Source organism: Thunnus thynnus, chromosome 15, assembly GCF_963924715.1.
Source record: "Thunnus thynnus chromosome 15, fThuThy2.1, whole genome shotgun sequence".
Classification (NCBI taxonomy): domain Eukaryota; kingdom Metazoa; phylum Chordata; class Actinopteri; order Scombriformes; family Scombridae; genus Thunnus; species Thunnus thynnus.
The window spans coordinates 18266905-18289672 of NC_089531.1; the positions used below are offsets into that span (position 1 = coordinate 18266905).

Consider the following 22768-nt stretch of genomic DNA (forward strand, 5'->3'; position numbering starts at 1 on the left):
ACTCTTCTCTATACACAATTAGCATGCAGGGAGAATGCAGCTCAGCACACTGACCTTAACGACCACAATTCTTATTTTAGAGCAGATAAAGAACAAAGTTGCACAAAAAGCTTTATGTCATGTTTACGCTAAAGTAAACTAAAGTAAAGCTTTTTCCTCACTGCTTTCAGAGGAACCCACACTGAATTAGCAGCATTTGTCAGCAACAAAAGAGATCTGGCAAACAGCTCTTTGATATGTCACGAGACAACTAATAGCACTCCAAAAAGGCCAAACCATCCACAACAACAATATAGAATAGTGATCACATGCTGAAACTGACCAAAGGGTGCTTGACAGAAACATACAATATTTAAAATGTTTGCTGCTAACTTACAAACAGTCAGATATTACAGAGCCCTTAAATTACCAACTACATCATTGTTTAAAATAATAAAAACTTTGAAATAGTAACTATAATTGGATTATGATTTTTATCATGGATTCATGATTCCAAGGCACGGATTATGAGTCTGAGAGCAGTTTATAAACCATGCACACAGATCTCTAAACCAAAATAGATGGTATAGATTTACACATGGATCTTTTCTTTTTCTCAGCTAACCCCAGGGGGGCTCCATAGAATATGACTCAACTTTGTAGCAACTTTTGCAATAGTGACTGGTGCTTTAGTCACTTCAAATTTAAAGTTTTATAAAGTGTTTACATTATTTACATAGTTTCTGTAGCCTACATATGCTTACAAATATGAGCATACTTTATTGCACTTTATGTTGCTGCAACTACCCATTTCTTTTGTCATTCACCTATTATTTATTTTACAGGTCTATATTTTCCTAATCATTTACTTGAAAGAACTGCTCATTTAAATCCCCCCAAAATACTAATTTTGTATTATTTTATTGATGCAAATGTTATATTGAATGTATATGTTGAATTGTGTATTTGCCTGTAGTCAAATTTCACATTTTTGCATGTGAAGTGATCTGTTGTGCACTGACAATAAGACTCTTTGGGTTAAGTAGAAGTATATCATTTAAACACTATGTCTATTTTCCATTTAATTAGTACCAAATTACAAAAGTCTTTCCAGCAAACTTTGAAGGAAATTACCAGAAAATGATTAGGAGCATACAGACCCATAAAAGCAACATTTAGTCTTTGGCTGAAAAACTAACAATAATAATAAAATTAGTTTTTATGGCACTTCTCAAACCCAATATTACAAAGTGCTTTACACAAAACAAACAGTACAAACAAATGTGCGGGGATAAAAGATATGGCAGAAAACCATAAAACAGACACAAGATAAAAATGTATCAAATTAGTATAAAAAATAAAAAGATGTCAAACAAAAGAAAAATAAAAATGTTTTGGAGGCCAGTCAAATAAAAACTAGTTTTAAGAAGTGATATATAAAAAGATAGTGAACAGGCAGGTTATTCCAGAGCCAGTGGTCTTTAACAGGAAAGGTCCCCTTTAGACTTAGATGTAATTTTGGGAACACCCAGCAGGTTCTTGTCTATGGGAGAGCAACTCCAGCTTGACCATGAAGAACTTGAAAAAATAAATGGGTAACCAGTGTAGGGATGCTAAGAGTCAAGTGACACAATCTTTTGTCTTGTTTCTGGTTAAAAGTCTAGAAACTGCGTTCTGTTAGATGGAAGCTATCGAGTGATTTCTAGTTGCAGTAGTCTAGCTGCAAGGAAACAAGGGCATTACTGCATCCTTGAAGCTCAAAACAGGACTGGACAAGCTTACTAATGTGATAATCAAAGTTTAGGCCGGAATCAAAAAATGCACCTAAGTTATAAATAATATGTCCTGCACAAAGAGCCACAAGCTCAGATTGATTTAAATGTACCACACACACACACACACACACACATACAGAGCAGCAGTGACAGCAGCAGTCTCTGTCACAGGATCAAGAGGGGAGTGCCGCTTGTCTTATGTACCGCACTGTGGATGCTTGCTCCTTACAAGGTGAAAAGCATCAAATTGACAATGCATCTGAGCAGAATTTTTTCTGTTTTGTTGTTGTTTTTTGCAGTTGTGTCCATCATCTATCACGTCCTTTTAGCCATTAAGATAAAATGTACTTTTTTGTTGATTGTTTGTCCAAAGCCTTTTCTTTCTTTCAACGTGTCTCATGTATAAACTCACTTCCAAAAGCGATTGCAGACTTGCCAACCCCTCTGAGGGATGAAATATAAAATATTAACCAGTGCTGTGGGCATTATGATGCATCGCTGACAGATATGATCACCCATCCACTTAGGCGCACATAGTTCAATGAGTGAGATCCGACTGGTCTATCTTATAATAGGCCATTAACTCATGTTGTGACCAAGGTTATAAAAGAGAGGCCTAACCTTCACTATGAGAACCGCTAATTGATAACCATATTCAATTCTTATGGCTGAAGGTCATTGTGTCTTCTGCTCTATGGGGAGCTAATAAGCTAAGGGAGAGTGTGGGCAAGAATCCATCTCCATTAAATTAAAGAAGTCTGGTCCTGCAAGGTGACCTCCATTCACTATGATTTATTGCATGAACAGAGTAAATGAACATCAAGCAGAAAGGACACCCAGCTAATGAAATCGTTGGCCCATCAGTTAGTCAGTTCAAAAGTGAATTGAGCTGTAATTGAATATAGTTATAGAGAACTAAAAGGCCCAGACATACATTCCTTACATCACTGTTCTGTAGGTCTATCAGCTATTAAACAAACCCCAGCATGCATATCACCTCTGTGCTTCTAATTTTAGAGGTTAAATGACTTGTTCAAATGAATTGACTTTCGTTAGCGGGAAACAAATGCCAAAAAAAGAAAGTTCATCGGTCTTAAAAAAGGGTAGATTTGTAACTTATATTTAGTATGTTATTTTTTATATTACATTGTAGGAGAGTAGAGAGAGAGACAGAGTAGTGGTGACTCAGGACAGAGAGCAGGAACTCAATGCTGGTCAGTTTGGGCCTAAACAGGCTCCAGAGGGATTTAACCACCAAGCTATTTGAGGGCACTGCCATCTTCTTATTTGTTCACTCCAGCAACCAATTTGGATTAGGTTGTTATTTCCATTTTAAAGCGGTGAGGCAGGGTGAGGTGTAATTGGACGGGATGTGCTCCATGCATTCACTAGGTGGTGCTGTTTACTTGAACTGTTGTCATCTGATTTCACCGCCTATATGGCACAGGGTCAAACACTGACTGCTGCTGTTCTTCAAATCTGCTTGACTCATGTTCTTCAAATCCATCAAATGAGAGAGATCGCAATCACAAGCTCTGCAGCTGCTGAGCCGAGTCCAAATGCAGATTATCATAAGGGGCAGTGACTGTCTTAGTCGGTATCTGACCAACAGATCAAGAGCTTCTACAGACCTGTTTATAAGGGACAAAAACATTGAAATTGCTCTGGATTTCAGTAAAACCTCTTAAGAAGTAGGATGAGGTTTGTTTAATTTTACAAAACTTAGTGTGACAGAAACGACAAACATCTCTTGACAAATGATCCAGCTGGGTTAAGCTTTAGTCTTAACAAAAATCCATATGTAGATTAGTAGAAAATCAGTTGCTTTTAATGGCACAAGCAAATCTGCTGTTCTCTCACAGTGGAATAAGTACTTAATTCAAAATTGATTAAAAGGGTTTGGCCACTGATTTAGGGCATGTTGAATCTGTAAACTAATTAAAAGTTTGAATAGGGGAAAGGTTGAAGACCTGTACAAGAGCCCTCCTTGTATCCGTGAAAGCCCCAGATCCTTATCACAGAAATGGGACCCTTTTCAGTTCCGGATGGGGGCACATCAGCCTCACAGAGTGAGGTGTCAATTGGTATCAACTGGGGGGAAGAAAAAGGAGGAGGAAAGAGAGGGAAGAATAAAAGACATTGGCAAGTTACCAAGTGGTGCAGGTGTCTGCCTGACAACAGGCTGCACTAGCGCATTGCACACTCTAGGCAAGTGTGGTCCGGCCTGAGCAGGACCTAGAGACTATGGAACACAAACCAAGCCTATAACGGCAAATACACAGAAGGAAGGGCTGTTTGTGTGGCTGTGTGTGTGTGTATGTGGCACATTGTTTATTCATGTGGTGGACGAATAGATCCTTTCAGCATTCTTGCACACATGAAAACAGGATTCAAGGCACTTTGTGACTTTAAATTTTGTAAATTCAATCCCAAGCAGCTACATGATTAGTCTTCATTCATGTAACACCAATTCTAAATATCCTTATTAAAAAATAAGCCAGTAGTCTTGGTACATTAAAAGGGAAACACATTTTCTTATGCTTTTTTGCCTGATAGATGACCATACATGGTGTTGTGTAAAATGTCTTTTTGTTTAGCCTTTGATCTTGATTAGAGTGATCCACGCTCTGTGAAAATAAATCACAAGTCTTTCTTATTGTGCCTCCTGTATTGACTGTCTTGTAGTTTGTGTTGTATTTGTTGCAATATCAGCATGTATAAATAAACACATTTTGTTAACAGTCCATTTATCTTGGGTGTTATATTGTACACGTGTATTAGTTTTTTTTACGTTAACTTTGTTGACAGTGAGTGTACGAAACAGTGACACCTTTCAGGTTATAGACTAAAGGTTATTCAGCTCATAAATATCATACAGCGGTATTCTTAATAGCTGGAGATGAGGCAGTATTCACAGACAGCTTTGCTCAGAAAAGGATGAACTTCAACGCACAGTGACAGCAAGGTGGGATCTTTTGAAGGCACGCACACATAGTGGCTGCTTTTTAAACAACAGTTTTTACATTCAACGTGACGAAGGCACGTCAGATAATCGTCATGTCAATCGTCATCAAAACTTAATTTCTCGCAACTTTTGTTCACTTCAAAGTTGTCAAAAACTCACGCCTGGAAGTTTTCTGGTTCTGCTACACATGTAGATAAACTTTATCGTCGCCACTCGATACAGAGTAGTGGACACTGACTGAATAAATCGTTTTAAATCGCTGGTGTTGCAGTTATAGCTAAGGGAAAATCGCCACACAGACATTTGACAGCTAACAGGCTAGCTTAAAGTGCTGCGTCAAGCTCACTAGAGACAATGCTACCAACGCTGGCAGGCAGTTTTTCTTTCCTAGGATGGCGAAGTCACGACCCGCCCTACTCTGCCTCTGATTGGCTAGTACACGTTACCTTCGTTTGTTGGGTTGGTTAGAGTGAGGGTTTGAATATCAGGGTGAGCCAATCAGAGGCAGAGTAGGGCGGGCCATGACTTCGCCATCCTAGGCGAAAAAAAAAACCCACAGCGGAAGTAAGGTACAATGACCTCTTTTGTGGGACGAGGAAATAATAAAAGGAAGTAACACGCTAATGAAAGCAGTACACTGAATACCAAGTAAAGGGCATTTCATTAGTGGCATTAATCCTTATTTGTATTTCACGACGAGTCAGGACAGCGATAGTTTTCGAACGGAAGGACCTGAAGAATGCGAAAAAGCTAAATGTATGTATTTATTTACTTTATGTTGTTTTTAAGTATTGAATCTGTGCTACTTTGTACTTTCTACTGTCACTCAAACGCTACGTGTCCCCAATTAAAAGCCTTTTGTTGCGAAAGGACTTACCGGAACCTGTGCAGTTTCTATGGCTACCTTAACTTTCAGGTCAGAAGCCCAGCGTGGAGGAGAGGATGTGGGTATGCTGACATCTGCAAGCCAGAGGTTTCACTGGAAGGCGACTGCAGTCAGGCTGACAAACCACGGCCTTAGCAGCCTCGAAGAAACTCCGAGACATGTAACTTGTAGTCAAGGTAAATCATTTCACGCAAACAAGCTAACTTTGTATTTTCTTTTTTGATTTAACTTTGCCTTTGTAGCTGTCATGTACGTTATGTTCAAAGTATAGTTTGACTGTTAGCATTTTAAAGCAGCGCTTATCTGGTTTAAAACTTAATTTACATTCCTGACTTCCTTGTGTGTTTATCAGTAAAGTCACACAGTTGTCGGCGCGGTGACTTAATGGTTTGGTAACGGACATAATGCTGTTTTTAAGGATGAACAAGATGTCATTATCAAGCTATCAACAGTCGTTTGTCATAGATGCCTTTGGAAAGTTGAGATTTGTCATTATTCCTCTGAGTCACTGCTGCTCTGCTTTGCATACTTATCACTGAGAGCTCAGCACTTAACTGTCAGCCTCTCCCTGACTGTAAGCCAAATTAAGATCCTAACATTTATTTAGTTTGAAAGATGATGAGACCTGTTGCTTAACTGCGTGTTTTGACTACAGCTTGCTACCACTCTTCAATCTCGCCTTTTCCTTTTAACACCTACGAATTCTCAAAACAAAGCAAAAAGATAATGTCTTAAAGATAAAAGTATGATCGATAGATAGGGCCTGATGTCATGGAATTGCTATTTCATTCAGTATAAATATGGACACTGAGGTTTACTTTGGCTTTCAGGAGGAGCATTTCTGTCATCCTATCCGCTCAAGTGAAGCGAGAAAAAAAGAAGCAGCATTTTGTCAAAGCTCTCTGTTTTATAGCACAGTTCAGGTCTGTTTGGTGTATTTGGATGAGTATCAAAGAAAAATGATGAAAAAGTCTCTATCCAACTTTTCAAGCCTGTCATCACTCATCACAACCAGGCTCCTTAGAAACACTCTCTGTCAGAAGTATATACACCAAATGTAATCAGCAGTGAGCTGTTTGTATTGTTGAGAGGAGTTGGCGATCCTGTCTTACGGGTCCTTTAGAAACTATAAAAGACCAACTGATTAATGGGGAGAGTTGCTTTGCTTTATCGGCTGTTGTTTTTGTAACCTGTTCCACTGGTGCTTATTGGATATAACACACGTTGCAGCTTTTTGTCTTTCTCTGCTGACTGACTGGTGAGGAAATGAGCCATGATGTATTGTAAGCAGCACAGACTGTTCATTCCATACTAACTGTGCAACGATTTCTCTTTTTAAAGTCTTGTTAGCGTGAAGCGTTTGACACATGCACCACAGATTTGCAGCTTGGGGGAGAAAATGCAAATCTTATCCCTCCACTGCTTTTTTTTTTGTTTCACTCGCACTTAGCCAAAAAGTGGGGCAGGATTTAAGCTGCATCTTAAGCCCTCTGTACCGTCCTGCTCATTCCAAACAGCTCCCGAGTAAGGCTATCAGATTCAGAGAGAGTGGAAGGTGTGATGGAAAGCCAATAAAAGGGGGTTTTGTCTGCAGGCGTCTCCATTTTGTAACCTCAGGACGCCCGAGTGCTCTGGCCAGGGCCCAGACTGGAGTGAAAGGGGCTGTGCTGCTGCCTTGAAGAACTCCAGTGGAAATTGGGTTTCCTGTGACTCAACGAAACGTTGCAAGATATCCTAAATCTATATTCTCTTACAACACTTTTCACTTTTATTTCTTAGTATTCTCACAAAGCCAAACGTTTGAAACATTTAACAATTTCTGGTAGAATTAGGAAATGGCAAATGTTAAGGCGTGGGAAAGGAGTACCGGTGCGTATTTATCTGTGCATATACATCAGTATTAATGCTAAGCCTGTCTGTCACTGTCTGGCACTATTGTAAATGGCACCCTGCTCTAATATTAATGCAACACAATTATGTGGTTACATTCATTTCTGTGTCAACATAGCTAGGTGGTCTGTTTTTACCGCAAGCCTCTTTCAAATCCTGGCATGCTGAGCCAATCTGTCTGACATAAATGTCTAAATTGCTGTCTTCCTCGTATCTACAAACCCAGACTAATCCTTTAAAACAGCAAAAAGGATATTCTTGTGCAAATATTCCACCCAACGTTTTGGGCAACAACTATTTGTGGCTCAGGGGAAATCCTACAATGAAGAACGTTTCAGAAGGGCTAATTTTTACTCTATATCTAAACACAAGGCTCACCTAGAACTGACAGTCTGAGTACTGTCACTCTGATTTTTAAGTGTGTTTAACCTTTGATGTAAAAGTAATGTGAAAGCCTAAGAGCTGGGCTTGCTTTACACTGTGCCATTAAAGGTTTGGAACATTGCAAAACATCTGTGCAAAAGATCACATCCGATGTTTTTTTTTCTGAAGGACTTGATGCTTCACACGTGAAAAAGCGTGAACCGGCTGATTGGAAACTTCACACGACATTACTGTAAAAGCTGTAAACTTGTTCAGAAACACAGCAGCAACACGGCAGAAATCCTCTTTATTCAAGATTTATTGTGAATGCAGTGGGAATAAAACGGTGCAGTTGTGCTGAAGGTTCATCATGTTAACAGATCTCTCACTGCAGTGCAACGCAGGCTGAGTTTTCTCAGCGCATTACTGAACTGAAAGCCATAATTTAGCCTCATCTATCTTTGCAATTTGTATTTAATGAGCATCTTAATGCAGCCCTGAGCATGCAATTTATATTTATGATGTCAGTGTTGATTACTGCTGGTCTGGTCTATTTGAGCCTCAGTGCACTTGTGAATTTAGAAGCAAGCACTATGTTTCTTGGGTGTTAAGGTGAATAACTTCAGTTAATTATGAATGGGATTGGTACTTGATTAAACCTCATCCTAATGGGGAGAGCTTTGATTAATCTTGTGCTCCCCTCTCTGTTGTATGCATCTAACATGTGATATGTCTTAATGATCATGTACTCAGTGTCTCTTTGTTTCTGTGTTCCAGAGGCTTGTGTCCTGTAGGGCACCCTGACACTCAGCCAGTCACGGTGCCTCCGCGGGGCTTGCCGTCATGAGGGGGCGCTGCTCGCGAAAACTAGGTGTGCTGGCCAAGGCTGTTTTCCTTCTCTGGCTACTGTGGCTGGGATATCTTCTGTTAGCACGCTCCTCTTTCCCTTCCTCTTCCTCCGAAGAGGAGGAAGATGACGAACACGGTCCTATGGTGCGACAGCTCTCCGTGGAAGAGAGCGGGGCTTACGGGCAGCTGTCTAGGCCCCTCTACATTAAGCCATCACCAGACAACAATGCGCTAGGCGAGTGGGGTCGGGCCACACACCTCAACCTCAGCCCTGAAGAAAAGAAACAGGAGCAGGAAAGCGTGGAGCGCTACGCCATCAACATCTATGTCAGCGACAAGATTTCCCTCCACCGGCACATTCAGGATCACAGGATGAATGAGTGAGTGGAGCAAAAAGGCAACATGAACAGAAATGACCCATTAATCACTTACTGGCTAATGTGCCTTGGACAGCCTTAGTTAACTTAATGTTTTTCAGCAAATCACAAAGTTTTTTTGATTGCTTGCTATTTTCTTTGAGGTTTCTAGCCAAAACATACACACATCTCTGGCCTTGAACACTGCATGGAGCTGATAACTATTATACAACTGTATAAGGGATGAATTACTCAATAGAGATTAAATTGAGCTCTTTACTGGAATCAGTTTTCCAGTGACAGTTAAGAGACAAGGATGAAGGCTCTCCTAATGCATTGCAGGGCTTATTGAGGCTGGTGTAAGCAGCTCTCTGCCTCAATGGCTTTATTCCACCCAGAGCTGTTGTCCACAGCTATTCTCAGCTGAGCCTCTGTGATGTTGGCAGTCCAACACAGAGTATGACGATGTCTTTTATTAGTAGTTCCTCCTCCCGTCTTTGCCTTATCCTTTACTGGCTCTCCTCCTAATGAAACCCAGATGTGCTATCCATCACTGTGGTGGGAACAATAATTTGATTGTGTTTCTGTTGTCTGTGCCCCAGAGTACATCAGCAAAGAACAGATTTGCTTTAGTGGTGGATTCATGATTCAATTTAAGTATACATTTTTGAAATTACTGGCATTAAACATGTCACGCTAAACTATTTATGTAATTTGACTTTAAACTACAGACACGGAAAAATGAATCTCAGAGGTTGCCAAGGTGAAAATGGAATAAACCATTTTACTGGCGAGACGACTGAATATCCAAAGATTGACTGATAAAATGCTTTGATCTTCTTGCTGGGCTGGGGAAACTGCCTGGAAGGTTGAAAGTCAAACCCTGTGCTCATTTAAAGATAACGTTTCAAAAAAGAGATATCGTTATCAGGCCCCAGCATGCTGGTATGCTGTGGCAACATTTTGGGAGATTTTAAAACAGAATCACGGCCCCACACAGGCTGTCACTTTGCAACAGTGCATGATGGGTGTTTGAGCTGCTAGAGTAACATTTTTGACAGGTGCACAATTTCTTTTTTCTTGCCTGCTAACGTTTTGTGTTTTGGTGACTGGTTTAGCTGGTAGAGACACAGTCAGGAGTGTGTTAGCAGGGAGCGAGTGGTGTACAGCTTTGGTGTCAAGGAACTCTGGAATTTGTGCTTAGGTCGTCTGCTTGTGCGTACCATGACAGAAGTGTATAACACAAACACAGTGGTACTCTGTGCTATTTTTGCATGAACAGATCCTATTCTTAAGCTTCCAGACTTGTTTCACGCTTGATATGTTGGCCAGTTTGACTTTGATAGTTTGAGTAATAACATTTTTTTATAACTACACACATGTAGCTGTGTGATTGACGGTCATCCAACAAAGAAATCAGTCAGTCAATGAGTCATAACGGACTGTTATGTGTGACTGCATCCTTCACAGATATCGGTGAATGGTTCGTGAGTGCCCCTGCCCAGTGTCAAACTGTCCCAGGTGTGCTACTGTTTGTGTTTGGCTTTATGCACTGTAAGCAAATGTGTTGCGTCCTCCCAGGATAATTTATTTTAACGTAGTTGCTTGTTGCTGTTTTGCACCTACTCCCATAATTGCACAAGTTAGCTCTTGGGAGCCAATTTTGTGGCAGTTTTGACTGCTCTCTTCACCATGAAATTTGCAGCACTGTAAACATCCTGCAACAGTGTGAATTGCTCTAGAAAGAAGGGAAGGAAAACAGCTGATTTGATTGCTCGTGACTGATGCAAGAGCACACCGCGCTCCTCCCATCCCAACTCGAACAGTGTCATAGTTGCGGGAAGGGCCTCTGTTACAAAACTACCAGAAGTCATTCAACCTTTTCCAGAGAAGTGATTACACCCTCTCAGTTTAGTATGTCACTGATTCACAAAACTAGAGGTCCCTGAAAAAAAATTGGCACCCTCTTTGCTCTCACGTTTTGTTCATTCTCCAAGAACTTGATCACTTTCATTGTTATCTTGTTTTTCTCTCCTCATCCTCTCTCTCTCTCTCTCTCTCTAGTTTGCTCTCTTCGTTTCCATTTGCTCACGTTTCTGCGGTCTCTCTCCGAGCACTGCTGTGGTATGTTGCTCATTGGTGTGATACCCTCCCCGCCCCCATCCATATTGCTTCTGCTCTTTAGTCTTTATGGTTTTAATGACTGCCATCTGGATTAAGACCAGACACCTCCTCCTCCTACCACACTAGTTCCTGAACCTGCTCTGGGCATATGCAGGAATATTTCTTGCTTATATGAATTCATGCACTTATATGTTCTGTACATGTGTATTATTACTCATGTCAGCTCCGTCTCTCTCCTCACGCCAACCTCACCCACACCCATGAACATACCTCAGATGCCGAAGTAAGAAGTTTGAGTACCGGCGCCTGCCCACCACCTCTGTGATCATAGCCTTCTACAACGAGGCCTGGTCCACCCTGCTGAGGACCATTCACAGTGTCCTGGAGACCACTCCTGCCATCCTGTTGAAAGAGATCATCCTAATCGATGACTACAGTGACCGAGGTCTGACACTCTACACTAAGAAATAAACCAATTTGTCATTTTGTCTCTGTAAAAATGAAACTGACAAAAGAAGTTTTTCAGACTTAGAACAAAGAGGACTGACTGTCTTGGCCCAGATTAGTATAGCACACAAACCAAACCTCAGTTGTTCTTTGATTTTGTCACACTGACAGCGCACTGTACAAGAGGACAAGTGAGGCAGGACAGGGCTATATATAGAATTAAGATGCTATCTACAGAGTGGTGACTAGATAATGCCTCTGGATATATTCCGAAAGCAATTAGAAAAATGGGTTTGGAAACAAGACAGGACACATTCCTGTAATGATTGAATAGGGGTCAGAGTTACTTCTAGACATATTGGACGTTGCTTGTTTTTCATTAGGTAAAATTGCTACAGCCATTATCTTAGATTAGCAAATTCTTGAAAAAGTTATGTCAAATTTTTTTGTCTCATTTCCTGTCAGTCTCTGCTTTAGCCTTTGCTTGTCTCACCCTGTGTGTATGTGAGGTTTTGCTTTGATAGCAGCCTCCAATTTCCAGGCCATTTTATATTTAATTAAAAGACAAGAAGTTCTGGATATCATTCATGAGTTTTAAATACAGCTGCACACTGTGAACTTGAGCACAGTTCATTCTTAACATGGGAACAGCATGGGTGACAAAATATTCTCAACTCAAAAGGTCCACTTACTAGCGCCTTCTGAGCTTTCAACCACATCTCACAGTCTTCATCGGTGAATGGAATTTGGACTGATTTATGCAGACCTATGCTAACTCTGAGAATGATACTACTGAGTCTCAGAAACTGGATATAGTGGTAGCTTAAAGTCTGTCTGTCTTAATGGCATTAGTATTCGTTCTCAGCTAGTCTGTCTTTGTGTATTGGAGACATTACACCATAAAGATGACTTCAATGTGCACTGAGATGCCATGACATCATTTCCTCTCCTCTGACCACCGTGACCAAATGGAATGCTAGACATGCCACTCCCCAACCAGAACGGTTACTGCAGACAGACAGCGACTGTAGAGCAGAGAGGCTTTCTCTCATGTTTGAAAGCTGGTTGAACAGGGCCTAGCATACCAAGCATTTTACTGACTCAATTATCCTTAGTGCATAAAAGATGTGTGCATGACACACATGTGATACTGGACTTCCTGTAACTGTGACAAGTATTTTTAAGTAGTGAAAATGTTTATATTAATAGTAAGCCAACTCACATGATAAATCTGTAACAGAATAAGGGTTAGGGTCAGTATTGCAGACAAGTATCACTCAACTCTGTTGTTTTTGAGCCTCTTTTAGCTATTGTTTTGGTTTTGCAGCCCACCAAGTCTAACCCACAAACATCAAGCCTTGGAAGGCATCTGTTTCGAGCAAAAAAGCTCTGATAAAGTCACTGTACGCAACCAGCACAAAATGCCATACAAATAAAGTCTGGGACAAGCTGCTGAACAAATTTGGGCAACTAGCAAGCTAAAGAGAGATATTTTTGTCAGCAGTTGGTGGAGTCCAAACGGAGAAAAGCAAAATTGAATATTGGACTTACATTCATCAGGTGGCCAAATTCACAACTCAACAAATGAATGCTAATGTTACTCAGTGTCTGCTGGATTTGAAATTAGGGAATTGTTAGCTTAACTAACACATCAGCCATAAAAACTTTCTAAGCCACTGATTTGATAGTAGCTGTTTAACTCAGCTTGTTTTGGTGTTTTTCTGACCTCTTGTGGCCAAGAATTGATTAATGCAGCTTTAAAGAAAAGCAGTTACATGGAGGGGCAGATAAATACATAACTTTAATGTTACACATGATGGTCATGTTTGTGTTTTCATGTGTGTTCTGAATTATAGGTTACCTGAAATCCCAACTAGCTGACTACATCAGTAATCTGGATCGTGTTCGGCTCATCCGCACCAACAAAAGAGAGGGGCTTGTCCGGGCACGTCTTATTGGTGCCACTTATGCTACGGGTGACGTACTGACATTCCTTGATTGCCACTGTGAGTGCGTCCCTGGGTGGATTGAACCTCTGCTGGAAAGGTGGGTTGGCCAAACTAGATGAGTAAAACTTTTTTGAAAAAATTAAAAAAATGAGTCTTGTAATATGAATACATATCATCATTGAAGAGCAAGTACTGTTTTCATATTTTTTGTATTTTCTCCCCTCTCCCTGCTCTCTGCATGTTATTGCACCCTTGCTGTGGGTTTAGGATTGGTGAGAATGCCAGCACCATCGTGTGTCCTGTTATTGACACCATCGACTGGAACACTTTTGAGTTTTACATGCAAACAGATGAGCCGATGATCGGAGGTTTTGACTGGAGACTCACCTTCCAGTGGCACTCGGTCCCCGAAGTGGAACGCAAGAGGCGCAAGTCGCGCATTGACCCCATCAGGTGACAGTATGATACTTCACAAGGTCTATTCACATGGGAGATCGGTTTACCAGATTGGCACGTACCAATGTAGCGCTCTGTTAATTTGTCATTCTACTTACTGTATTACTTACATACTTACAGTACAACCTAAGAATGCTTGACTGATCTTTTAAACATCATCCATTGATCAGTCCTCCTCTTTGCTTTGTCGTACCCATATTGCTTGTGGAAACAATAGAAAATCAAAGAAACATTTCCTGCTTCTTCAAACTGAAGCTACTACTTTTAAACTACACATTAAATCTTGTATGGAGGAAAAGCATCAATACACTGTCAAAAGGTTCAGCAGTTGGTTGCGGTCTGTTATACTTTCGACCAAACGACTGTGTTGCACAATTTTGCATTGTGAGGAACTGTATTGTACAGGGTGTCAGCAGCATACACCAACCACTAGACGGCAGCTCAAGCACGATTATTAGCTATGGTATAGTATAGTTATAGTAAACTATGTAATTCCTTTTACCTTAATAAAATGACCATAATAAAATATTTTCCCTGTTTTTCCTCAGGTCTCCTACCATGGCAGGTGGATTATTTGCCGTGAGCAAGGCATACTTTGAGTACCTGGGTACATATGATATGGGTATGGAGGTGTGGGGCGGAGAAAACCTGGAGCTCTCCTTCAGGGTGAGTTCAGTTCTCCTTCAATTAGGAACAAACAGTGCAGAGACACTGCTTTACCACTGCAGTATCACTTAGCCATATGAGACCAGAGTTATGAAATTGTCACTTGTCAAACTTAATGAACTTAATGAATTGAGGTTTATTCTATTAGCAAAGGGAATCTTTTTTTTTATATTAGCGTATGCTTCACATCCTTTGATTCATCCATCTAACAGCTACCAGTCAGTGGGTAGTTAGTGTGTGAGAGAGACATGTCATGTCATTGTCAGACCACAGTCAACCATGGCATCTGAAGCCCTGATATTGGCTGATACCTTGTTGTGACATTGGTGTCACTTTTCACTTGTTTGCGTCAGTCAAATTGGCACAGATTTTAGGCTACGTGTGAGTTTGTAGCAGGAGCATACAAGGGGGGAGGGCAAAGTAAATTGTTTGTGTGTGTATGATTTATAGTGTGTATGTGAATGCAGTGTGAAGATGAATAGGCTGCTCCTTTGAGTGATATGTTATGCATGGGGAAATAAAAATGCCTCTCACTGGGACTTTTTGCCATGCATAATTTATGTTTAGTGAATTGACTTTCAACTATGTTTTTGGAGTACTAAAAAAAATACAGTGCGGCGTGAAATGCCTTGCGGATTAAGATGGAAGCGACTATCATGTAATGGCTATTTGGCTATGAATATACAATATGATTTTGCCCTATGTAATTGGAACATAGCTCAGCCACGTATTAAGAAATACCTCAGTGCCAACTTTTCATTCTTTAGGGGTGTTGTGTTTTTGTTTTTCCATGGTGAAAGATAAAGCAATTATACAATGCAAATTGATACCATATATCAAAGCTGCATTCAAATGCAGTCTTATGACACACAGGAAGCAGGGATTGAATTTTCATAAAGCGAATGAAGGTGAAGAGCACACAGCTTTCTTTGTCACTCAGAGGGAATCTCTAGCATAGCATCAGTTGCCACAAATATTAGCATTTTATCTGAATGAAGGTTAGCGTTGTGAACAGTTCCATCTGGCAGACTTACAGTATTTCAAAAAACTCTTGATGCAAAGAATTTTAGTTCATTTTGAACTTGTCAGTTTAAAAAATGCTATTTGAAACTTGCAAATCAGGTCAGTTGTACTTGAAAGACAGATAAAGTCATAAACACCAGCGTTAACCTCAAGTATCTAAGTTCAGTTGTAATATATCAGTTCAATATGTTGTTTACAACTGACACTATACCAGGTTAATGATAAACATGTGCTTGTAACTTCTGATTGTCTGTCATAATGTGTATACATGATCGTAACAGGCCACATGGAGAGACAAAGAACATGTAAACGCTGCTATCGAGCAATTCATGCCTGGCTTCCATTCTGTAATCATTATTCAACATTTATGATTATACAGTCTTGTAGAGGGCGCATAAATATTAACATAGATGTATACAAGCAGTAGGTGCACTTTCCCAGAGCATTATGTATCCACAAAAATATAGAATTTACTTTTGATCTCCTCAGGTGTGGCAGTGTGGGGGCAGTCTAGAGATTCACCCCTGCTCTCATGTGGGCCATGTGTTCCCCAAGAAGGCCCCATATGCACGGCCCAACTTCCTCCAAAATACTGTACGAGCTGCAGAGGTTTGGATGGACTCTTATAAACAACACTTCTACAACAGGAACCCCCCAGCCAGAAAGGTAAGCCAGTCATAAATCTGAGGAAACAAGTTTTTAAACAGTAAAGTCTAGCTGGACTTGCTGCTGCTGTGTTGCTGCATGAATACTCCCCGAGTCATATTTGGACAAATACATTCTCTATGTTAATAAGTTACGTGCTAGTCAGTAATCCAACTGGTGCTAAAGTGAAGCTCTGTAGTGATGCCATGTTACACCATGTTAATATGGTACAGAGATTGGCTTATCTTTGATGTTAGATTTCCTATGATATTATTCAAATGTCGAGGTGTCAACTGATGAAACATCTCTCTGACTGGGTCAGGAGTACGTGTGCGAGGGTGTGCGCACGTGTGTATGCGGTCCATGTGCTGTGCCTCTCAGGTTCTGGGTATTGGGCACCATCAAAAATTCATGTATCTCAGTTTCACCTATCTGAAAAAAATACATTATTAATATCAGGGATCTTTGATCAAACAATAAATTACCTGGTCAAGAGGAGATTGAACACAGCACTGCCCAACCTGATCACAAGATCCAAATACATTACGCTGCTGTCATTATACATGTGAACAGACCTCAGTGCTGTAGACCATAATATTGGTTTGGAGTACATAATGTCTTCATAGGATTTTTATTTTGTTCAGAGAGGTTGACGACCACTTCACTGTGTCTTAAAGATTTATTTTATTCAGGTTGTAAGTTGTTGTTCCTGCCTGTTTTTCACAAGAACAGCCAGCATGAATATTTGATGAATTTTTGTATCCTGGAGTTGTACATTTAATGGCTTAACTGTTGTAAGATAATTCACAAAGGATTAAACTTATCTATTTATTTATTTGTTTGATGTTTGTTTGATGGAGAAACAACATTCCTCCTTCTGTCTCAGCCACATTTTCTTTGTATTCTGATTTTGAAACACTGGCTGGCCCACTAAACTCATGACTGGAAAAGTTAAGTGTGCAAGATCCTGTTGTTACATTCCACCCTCAGGCAGGGCGAAGGTCTTAAGGTGTGTGAAAGTACTTTGAGTTGCTTAAGGTGGAGTTCCCCGCCTTAGCAAACACATATGCATACTAGCTAAGACCAATCAATCACCTGTTAGTTGGCTTCCTGGTCCTTCCTGATTGTCACGTTACACTTGTAGGATTCATCAATCATATGCAGGATATAAATGTTTACTTTTATGGAGTGCCTTCTTTATTTTAGATGCTTCAGATAAACCATAAAATGTGACATTTGCAACATGTGTTGTAGAGTCAAAACTAGGAGATGAAGTGATGAGGAGTATACTTAGTAAACTGTAGCATCCTCTCCTAACAGCCGAATCTAACCACATTGTCACTCGCTACTTAAGAAGGATGATTTATGCATTGTGTGCTTGCCTTACAGGAGACATATGGGGATATCTCAGAGCGGCTGCTGCTGAGGGAGAGGCTGAAATGCAACAGTTTTGACTGGTATCTGAAGAATATCTACCCTGACCTACACGTACCTGAGGACAGGGCAGGCTGGCATGGGGCTGTGAGTGTGTCTGCTATGCATATCTGTATTTAATTATTCATACTGTTTCACTCAAAGGTCAACATCAGTGTTTTATTTACACTCATCACTGATCTTATGCTGATTTGCGACTGCCTAGTTATAGAAGGCAATAAAAGATGGCATTGCAGTTGTGTTTTGCTTCCTCAATTCAGTCTATTACGAGTCTGAAACTGTGTGTGAGGCTGTGTGTATGCAGTTCAAAGTGAGAAGGCTAGACTAGAACAAACAAAGGCTTTTATAGCCTATCGGACTGAGCTATAGACCATTATAATCCAGACACTTGGTGAAGTATTCCATTAAATGCTGCACACAGAATTCTTGGTTGGCTCAGTGATGGGTTTTAAAATGATTACATTTCAACCACCGAGACGCAACCACTGTGTCTTAAGAAAAACAAACATCCCTGAAAGATGTCTCAGGACTTAACATCCAGATATCCACTACCTCGCCATGTTGCCGCATATTTCACATAAAAGGTTGGGAAGTTGAAGTTGTGATGGGGGAATCGGTCAAAAATCTGGAAAGGTATCGGTGTCTAAAATGTGTGCGTACTGGCACATAACCTGAAAATATGGCATTTTCTTAGAGGTAGAATATTGGCATTTTGATGTGAAAGTTTGACGAGTAAAAACTAAAAATCGATTTCACATTGATTGTTTAATAAGTGTGTGTTGATGTGGAAAATAAGCAAACAGCAGGAATTTGTGTTTGGAAGTGATATTTTGGAGCCTGAATGTAGCAGCCACAGTGGTGCTGCCCTGTATTTGACCTCACAGTCTGCCCTGAATAAAACCAATAAGAGAAACTCCACAGAGGAATCAATAAACCACAGCATTTCATTATTTTTTTATATTAATTGTTCTCTTCCTGCCAGGTGCGTAGCACTGGCATTCATTCAGAGTGCCTGGACTACAACGCTCCAGAGCACAGTCCCACAGGTGCCCACCTTTCTCTTTTTGGCTGCCACGGCCAGGGAGGCAACCAGGTACGTTAAGCATTTCACACCTCGTTTAGCTCCATCTCTCTCTTTCTCTCTCATGCACCTCTTGTCTCTTGTCACAATCTCACAAACTCTCTCTGGCCCAGTGGGAGACGTATTTTCAAATGTCAACGCTCTACGCTAACCCCTAAAACGAGCTGCCACAGTTGATTCACACCAGAAAATTGCCCTCTGCTGGTGCACCCAGTATGACTTGAATGTAATGAAAGGAAAAACTAGGTTTGGTATTGCATCCACATATATACCTAAAAGTATCTTGCAGTTGAATCACAGGTACTTTTATCCTGAATGCCTGCCAACTCAAGTGATGGATGGTTTTAGCAACCAGCAGATTATCTGTGTGTGAGGATGTATATTTAATGCTGGAGCCAGACAATAGGCAGAGCTCCTTTCTGTGAATCTCCGTCCTGCTTTATATCTCTGATTACCCCACTGATGCGCCGCATCAGGTGTCTCCAGTCACAAAAAGCACCATGTGTTACTGAAAATCAATGTTTCAGTGGCTCCCCCACTGAAACAAAAACCTGAGGGCCCTTCACCGCCTCCCTCCCGCTCCCCCTTCTCTGCCCCACATAAGAACCACGTTCCATTTTAAAAGATACATGAGCCTCGCAGGCAGAATGAATGACACAGCATGGGTAAATAAGTTTGAAGCCAGACACTGGGGCCCCGAGTGAGTCTTTTATTAGAAACGACCATTACGGGCCCCGGTGCACCTGAAAGATGTATGAGATGAAAAGAAAAGGATGGGGAAATATGATGAATGATTACTTGACCTTCTGTTTAACTTGTAGCCCAGGGAGTGTTGCATCTTTTGTCCCGATGGGCCAGGATGCTGAAATGACACCGGGGAGGGGGGGGGGGGAGTCGGGTTTGTGCAAACGTCTGGTTGATTGAGAGGGCCAAGGCCCCATCTTTTACTGATGAGATCCCTTGACACACACACGCAGACATGCCATGCAACACTGCTTTATCCAACAGCAGAGTAAGAGGAAAAAACGTGTAATCCTAGTAGAAAAAATAGATGCCAACCTGCTTTATTGTGCTTGTTAAAAAGATTTCTGAGTAAGGAGCGATTAAGGTAGAAAGAGGAATGCATGGAAACAATTGAAAAGGAGGCAAAGCTGGATTTTAATCTCTCAGTCACTCCTACTTTTCCAGTTAGGTAGCCTCTCAAACTGCTTTCAAAATGAAAACTCATGACAAAGAAACACATATTCATACTGTATATACAGAACATTAAACCATGTGTCTCTCTCCTGCTCCAGTACTTTGAATACACATCTCAGAAGGAGATCCGTTTCAACTCAGTGACAGAGCTGTGCGCTGAAGTGCTTGAGGGGCAGACTTCCATCGGGATGAGGCACTGCCCTCGCGATCAGGACCTCAAGCCGCCTGGTGTCGTGTGGGAGTTCAGAAACGTAAGCTGTCCCCACAATAACACACACATCCACACTTTTTCTCTCTCCCCGTCTCATGCGAGCATACACCTAAGAACCCATTATTCCACAGGACTAAATTTCGCACTCGTTCTCATCCCGTCTCCTTCATCTCCTTTCAGGACGGCACCATCTACCACCCTCACTCAGACATGTGCATCACAGCTTACCGCACAACTGAGGGCCGCACAGACGCCCAGATGAGGCGGTGCAACCCAGGAGACAAAAACCAGCAGTGGAAGTTCGAGTGGTAGAAGGAGGAAATAAGAAAGTAGCAGGAAACCTCAAGTGACCTTCTTTGACCATAGTGCAATTACTACAGTGGATGTCTTTTTCCGCTGCTCCCAATTCTCTCTTCGCTCTCCGAGTCTGCACTCCATTTGGACGGGCACGGCGAGCAAATAAAAGGTGGTGGAAAGTCACTTTAAGCCAATGATTCACCCAATTCAGCGCTTTTATACCCATGTGAATGACTGAGTATGTGCAGATTGCAGTGGAGTGAATGAGAATTGCAAGGCGAGGTTTAATTGGTCTTTTGAAGGAGACCAGCTGAACTTAAAAAAGACTTTTACTTTTGTGTTGCTTTCATCCAAGTGCCTCTGCAACCAAAATGGAGTCCAGCGCACACCTGAAGTGTCATTATCGTCGTGTCTTTTTTCTTTATTCATCTAATGCAACAACTTGAAAGCCTTGAAACTGATTTGATTGTCCAGCACATGAAGAAGTGCCTTTTTTAAAGAGTTTAAAAGACAAAGAATTTCCTTTGAAAACTAGACACAAAGTCATGCTGCACTACAGAATGTTACCTTAATGTGCAATTAATATTAATTATCACTGATCCTCATACTTGTTTGTTTTTAGTGGACAAAAAAAAATAACCAATTAAGGAATGGGCTGCTCAATGAAAATGTGCAAGGAATGTAAGGTCAGCAGCGTTTTGCCCAAAACCAGCTACTCCCCTAACATGCTTCATCATGTGAGAGGAAAACAGAGCGAGACAGAGAGAGCATAGAGGTCAAACTAGACCGCTTCTTAATTTTATCTCTCGTCTTTTGAGCCAGTTTCATGGTAGAATGCTGCCTGAACAAGACTTGAAGAATTCATTAAGCATTTGAACTAAGTGCAATTCGCCCCAGAGGGCTTAGTGAGTTGACAGAAGTGTTGTAATCTATTCTTCCCTGTTGTGTAAAATTAGGAATACCCTCTAGACTCACCTGTCACTGTGCCTTTGAAAGGTCGTCATCCTCAAAAGTGGTTGAATGTGCCGAAAAATAAATCGTGCCAGTGGATGTCAAATGTATTTTAAATGCTAAAAAAAACTCAAACAACACTGGTTTGATGCACTTGATTTTATTTAGTCACAAAAAGCCTTAAAAAGCCTTTTTAATTTAATCCTTCAACTTGGCTGTGCCAGACTTTTTTTTTAAAGACTCCTGTGTGTAAACTGTACTTGAAATGGCATCAAAAACACTCCTGTTTTGTTTTCTCCACTGAAGACCCCACTGGTGTCTCTACTGGGATTCAAGGAGACGTAGTGTAACTGTTGTGAAAATGTTTGTTGTTTTTGCCGAAGACTGCTTATCACAGAGCAATGTTTGGTCTCTGTGGTCCTTTGAATTTATGAATATGAGATATTCATATTATGTCAATGGAGACAGTTGGTAAACATGTAAGATGACTCCTGTTTTGTGTTGCCTTTGTACATAGTGTTTGGTTTATGGGACCAGAGGGGGGACAGTGCTAATTTAAAGCACCTATAAAACTACTGATGATGCAAAAGGGATGTTGATTATTTGATATGAAGAAGAGGATGACTGGGATGATGTTTGAAGTAAGGTTAAAGCTGTTGGGATGATTGGAAGAATAAAAAACTAACCACAGATACACATTGTGATCTTCTTTGTGCCTTCTCAGCGCTACACACTGTATAACGTAGTTCAACTGTCAGTAATGCCAGTATAGCAAAAATAGACCCCTAATCAATACATGTGCCTTTTTTTATTGCTTGAAATTAATTAAATAAATCTGTAAATGTATAAAAATTGTGGCATTTGCTGCCACATTCCTGACCCTCATTTGTCCTCATTCAAACATGGATCACAGTTTTCATGGTCATTTGGCGCCACCTGCTGGTGGGAAAGCAAATAACATTCAATACTATTAGTCCACAAACAGGCCACAGGGGTCAAGGTCAAGACATTATTTTAGTTTGATGATGGTGGAAACCACCGAGACCAAACAGTATGAGATTACCTTAAATGTTTTGGCTTGCCTGTATTTTTTCCACATTGTTTTCTGTATGACTATGGATGTAAGTCATGATGTACATCAAATGACAAACAGTTTATTTACTATTCCAGTCGTATGATTTTATATTATGAATTTGAGTTTGTCTGTTTATATATTTTATAATA

At 40.7% G+C, this 22768-nt stretch overlaps 1 protein-coding gene across 2 annotated transcripts; it reads left to right on the forward strand.

Annotated features, from left to right (window-relative positions):
- The first annotated feature begins 4583 nt into the window (after positions 1-4583).
- Positions 4584-22236, forward strand: poc1bl (POC1 centriolar protein homolog B (Chlamydomonas), like). 2 transcript variants are annotated; one of them, XM_067613224.1, is made up of 12 exons: positions 4584-4719; positions 5636-5781; positions 8636-9087; positions 11463-11632; positions 13491-13680; positions 13851-14036; positions 14588-14705; positions 16218-16394; positions 17763-17894; positions 18790-18900; positions 20184-20336; positions 20477-22236. In XM_067613224.1, the coding sequence occupies exons 3-12, from the start codon at positions 8702-8704 to the stop codon at positions 20606-20608; spliced, it is 1755 nt and encodes a 584-aa protein (XP_067469325.1). In that variant the 5' UTR covers positions 4584-4719; positions 5636-5781; positions 8636-8701; the 3' UTR covers positions 20609-22236. The 2 variants fall into 2 exon arrangements, with proteins under 2 accessions (XP_067469325.1, XP_067469326.1); XM_067613225.1 differs by lacking the exon at positions 4584-4719 and adding an exon at positions 5263-5475.
- Positions 22237-22768: the final 532 nt, after the last annotated feature.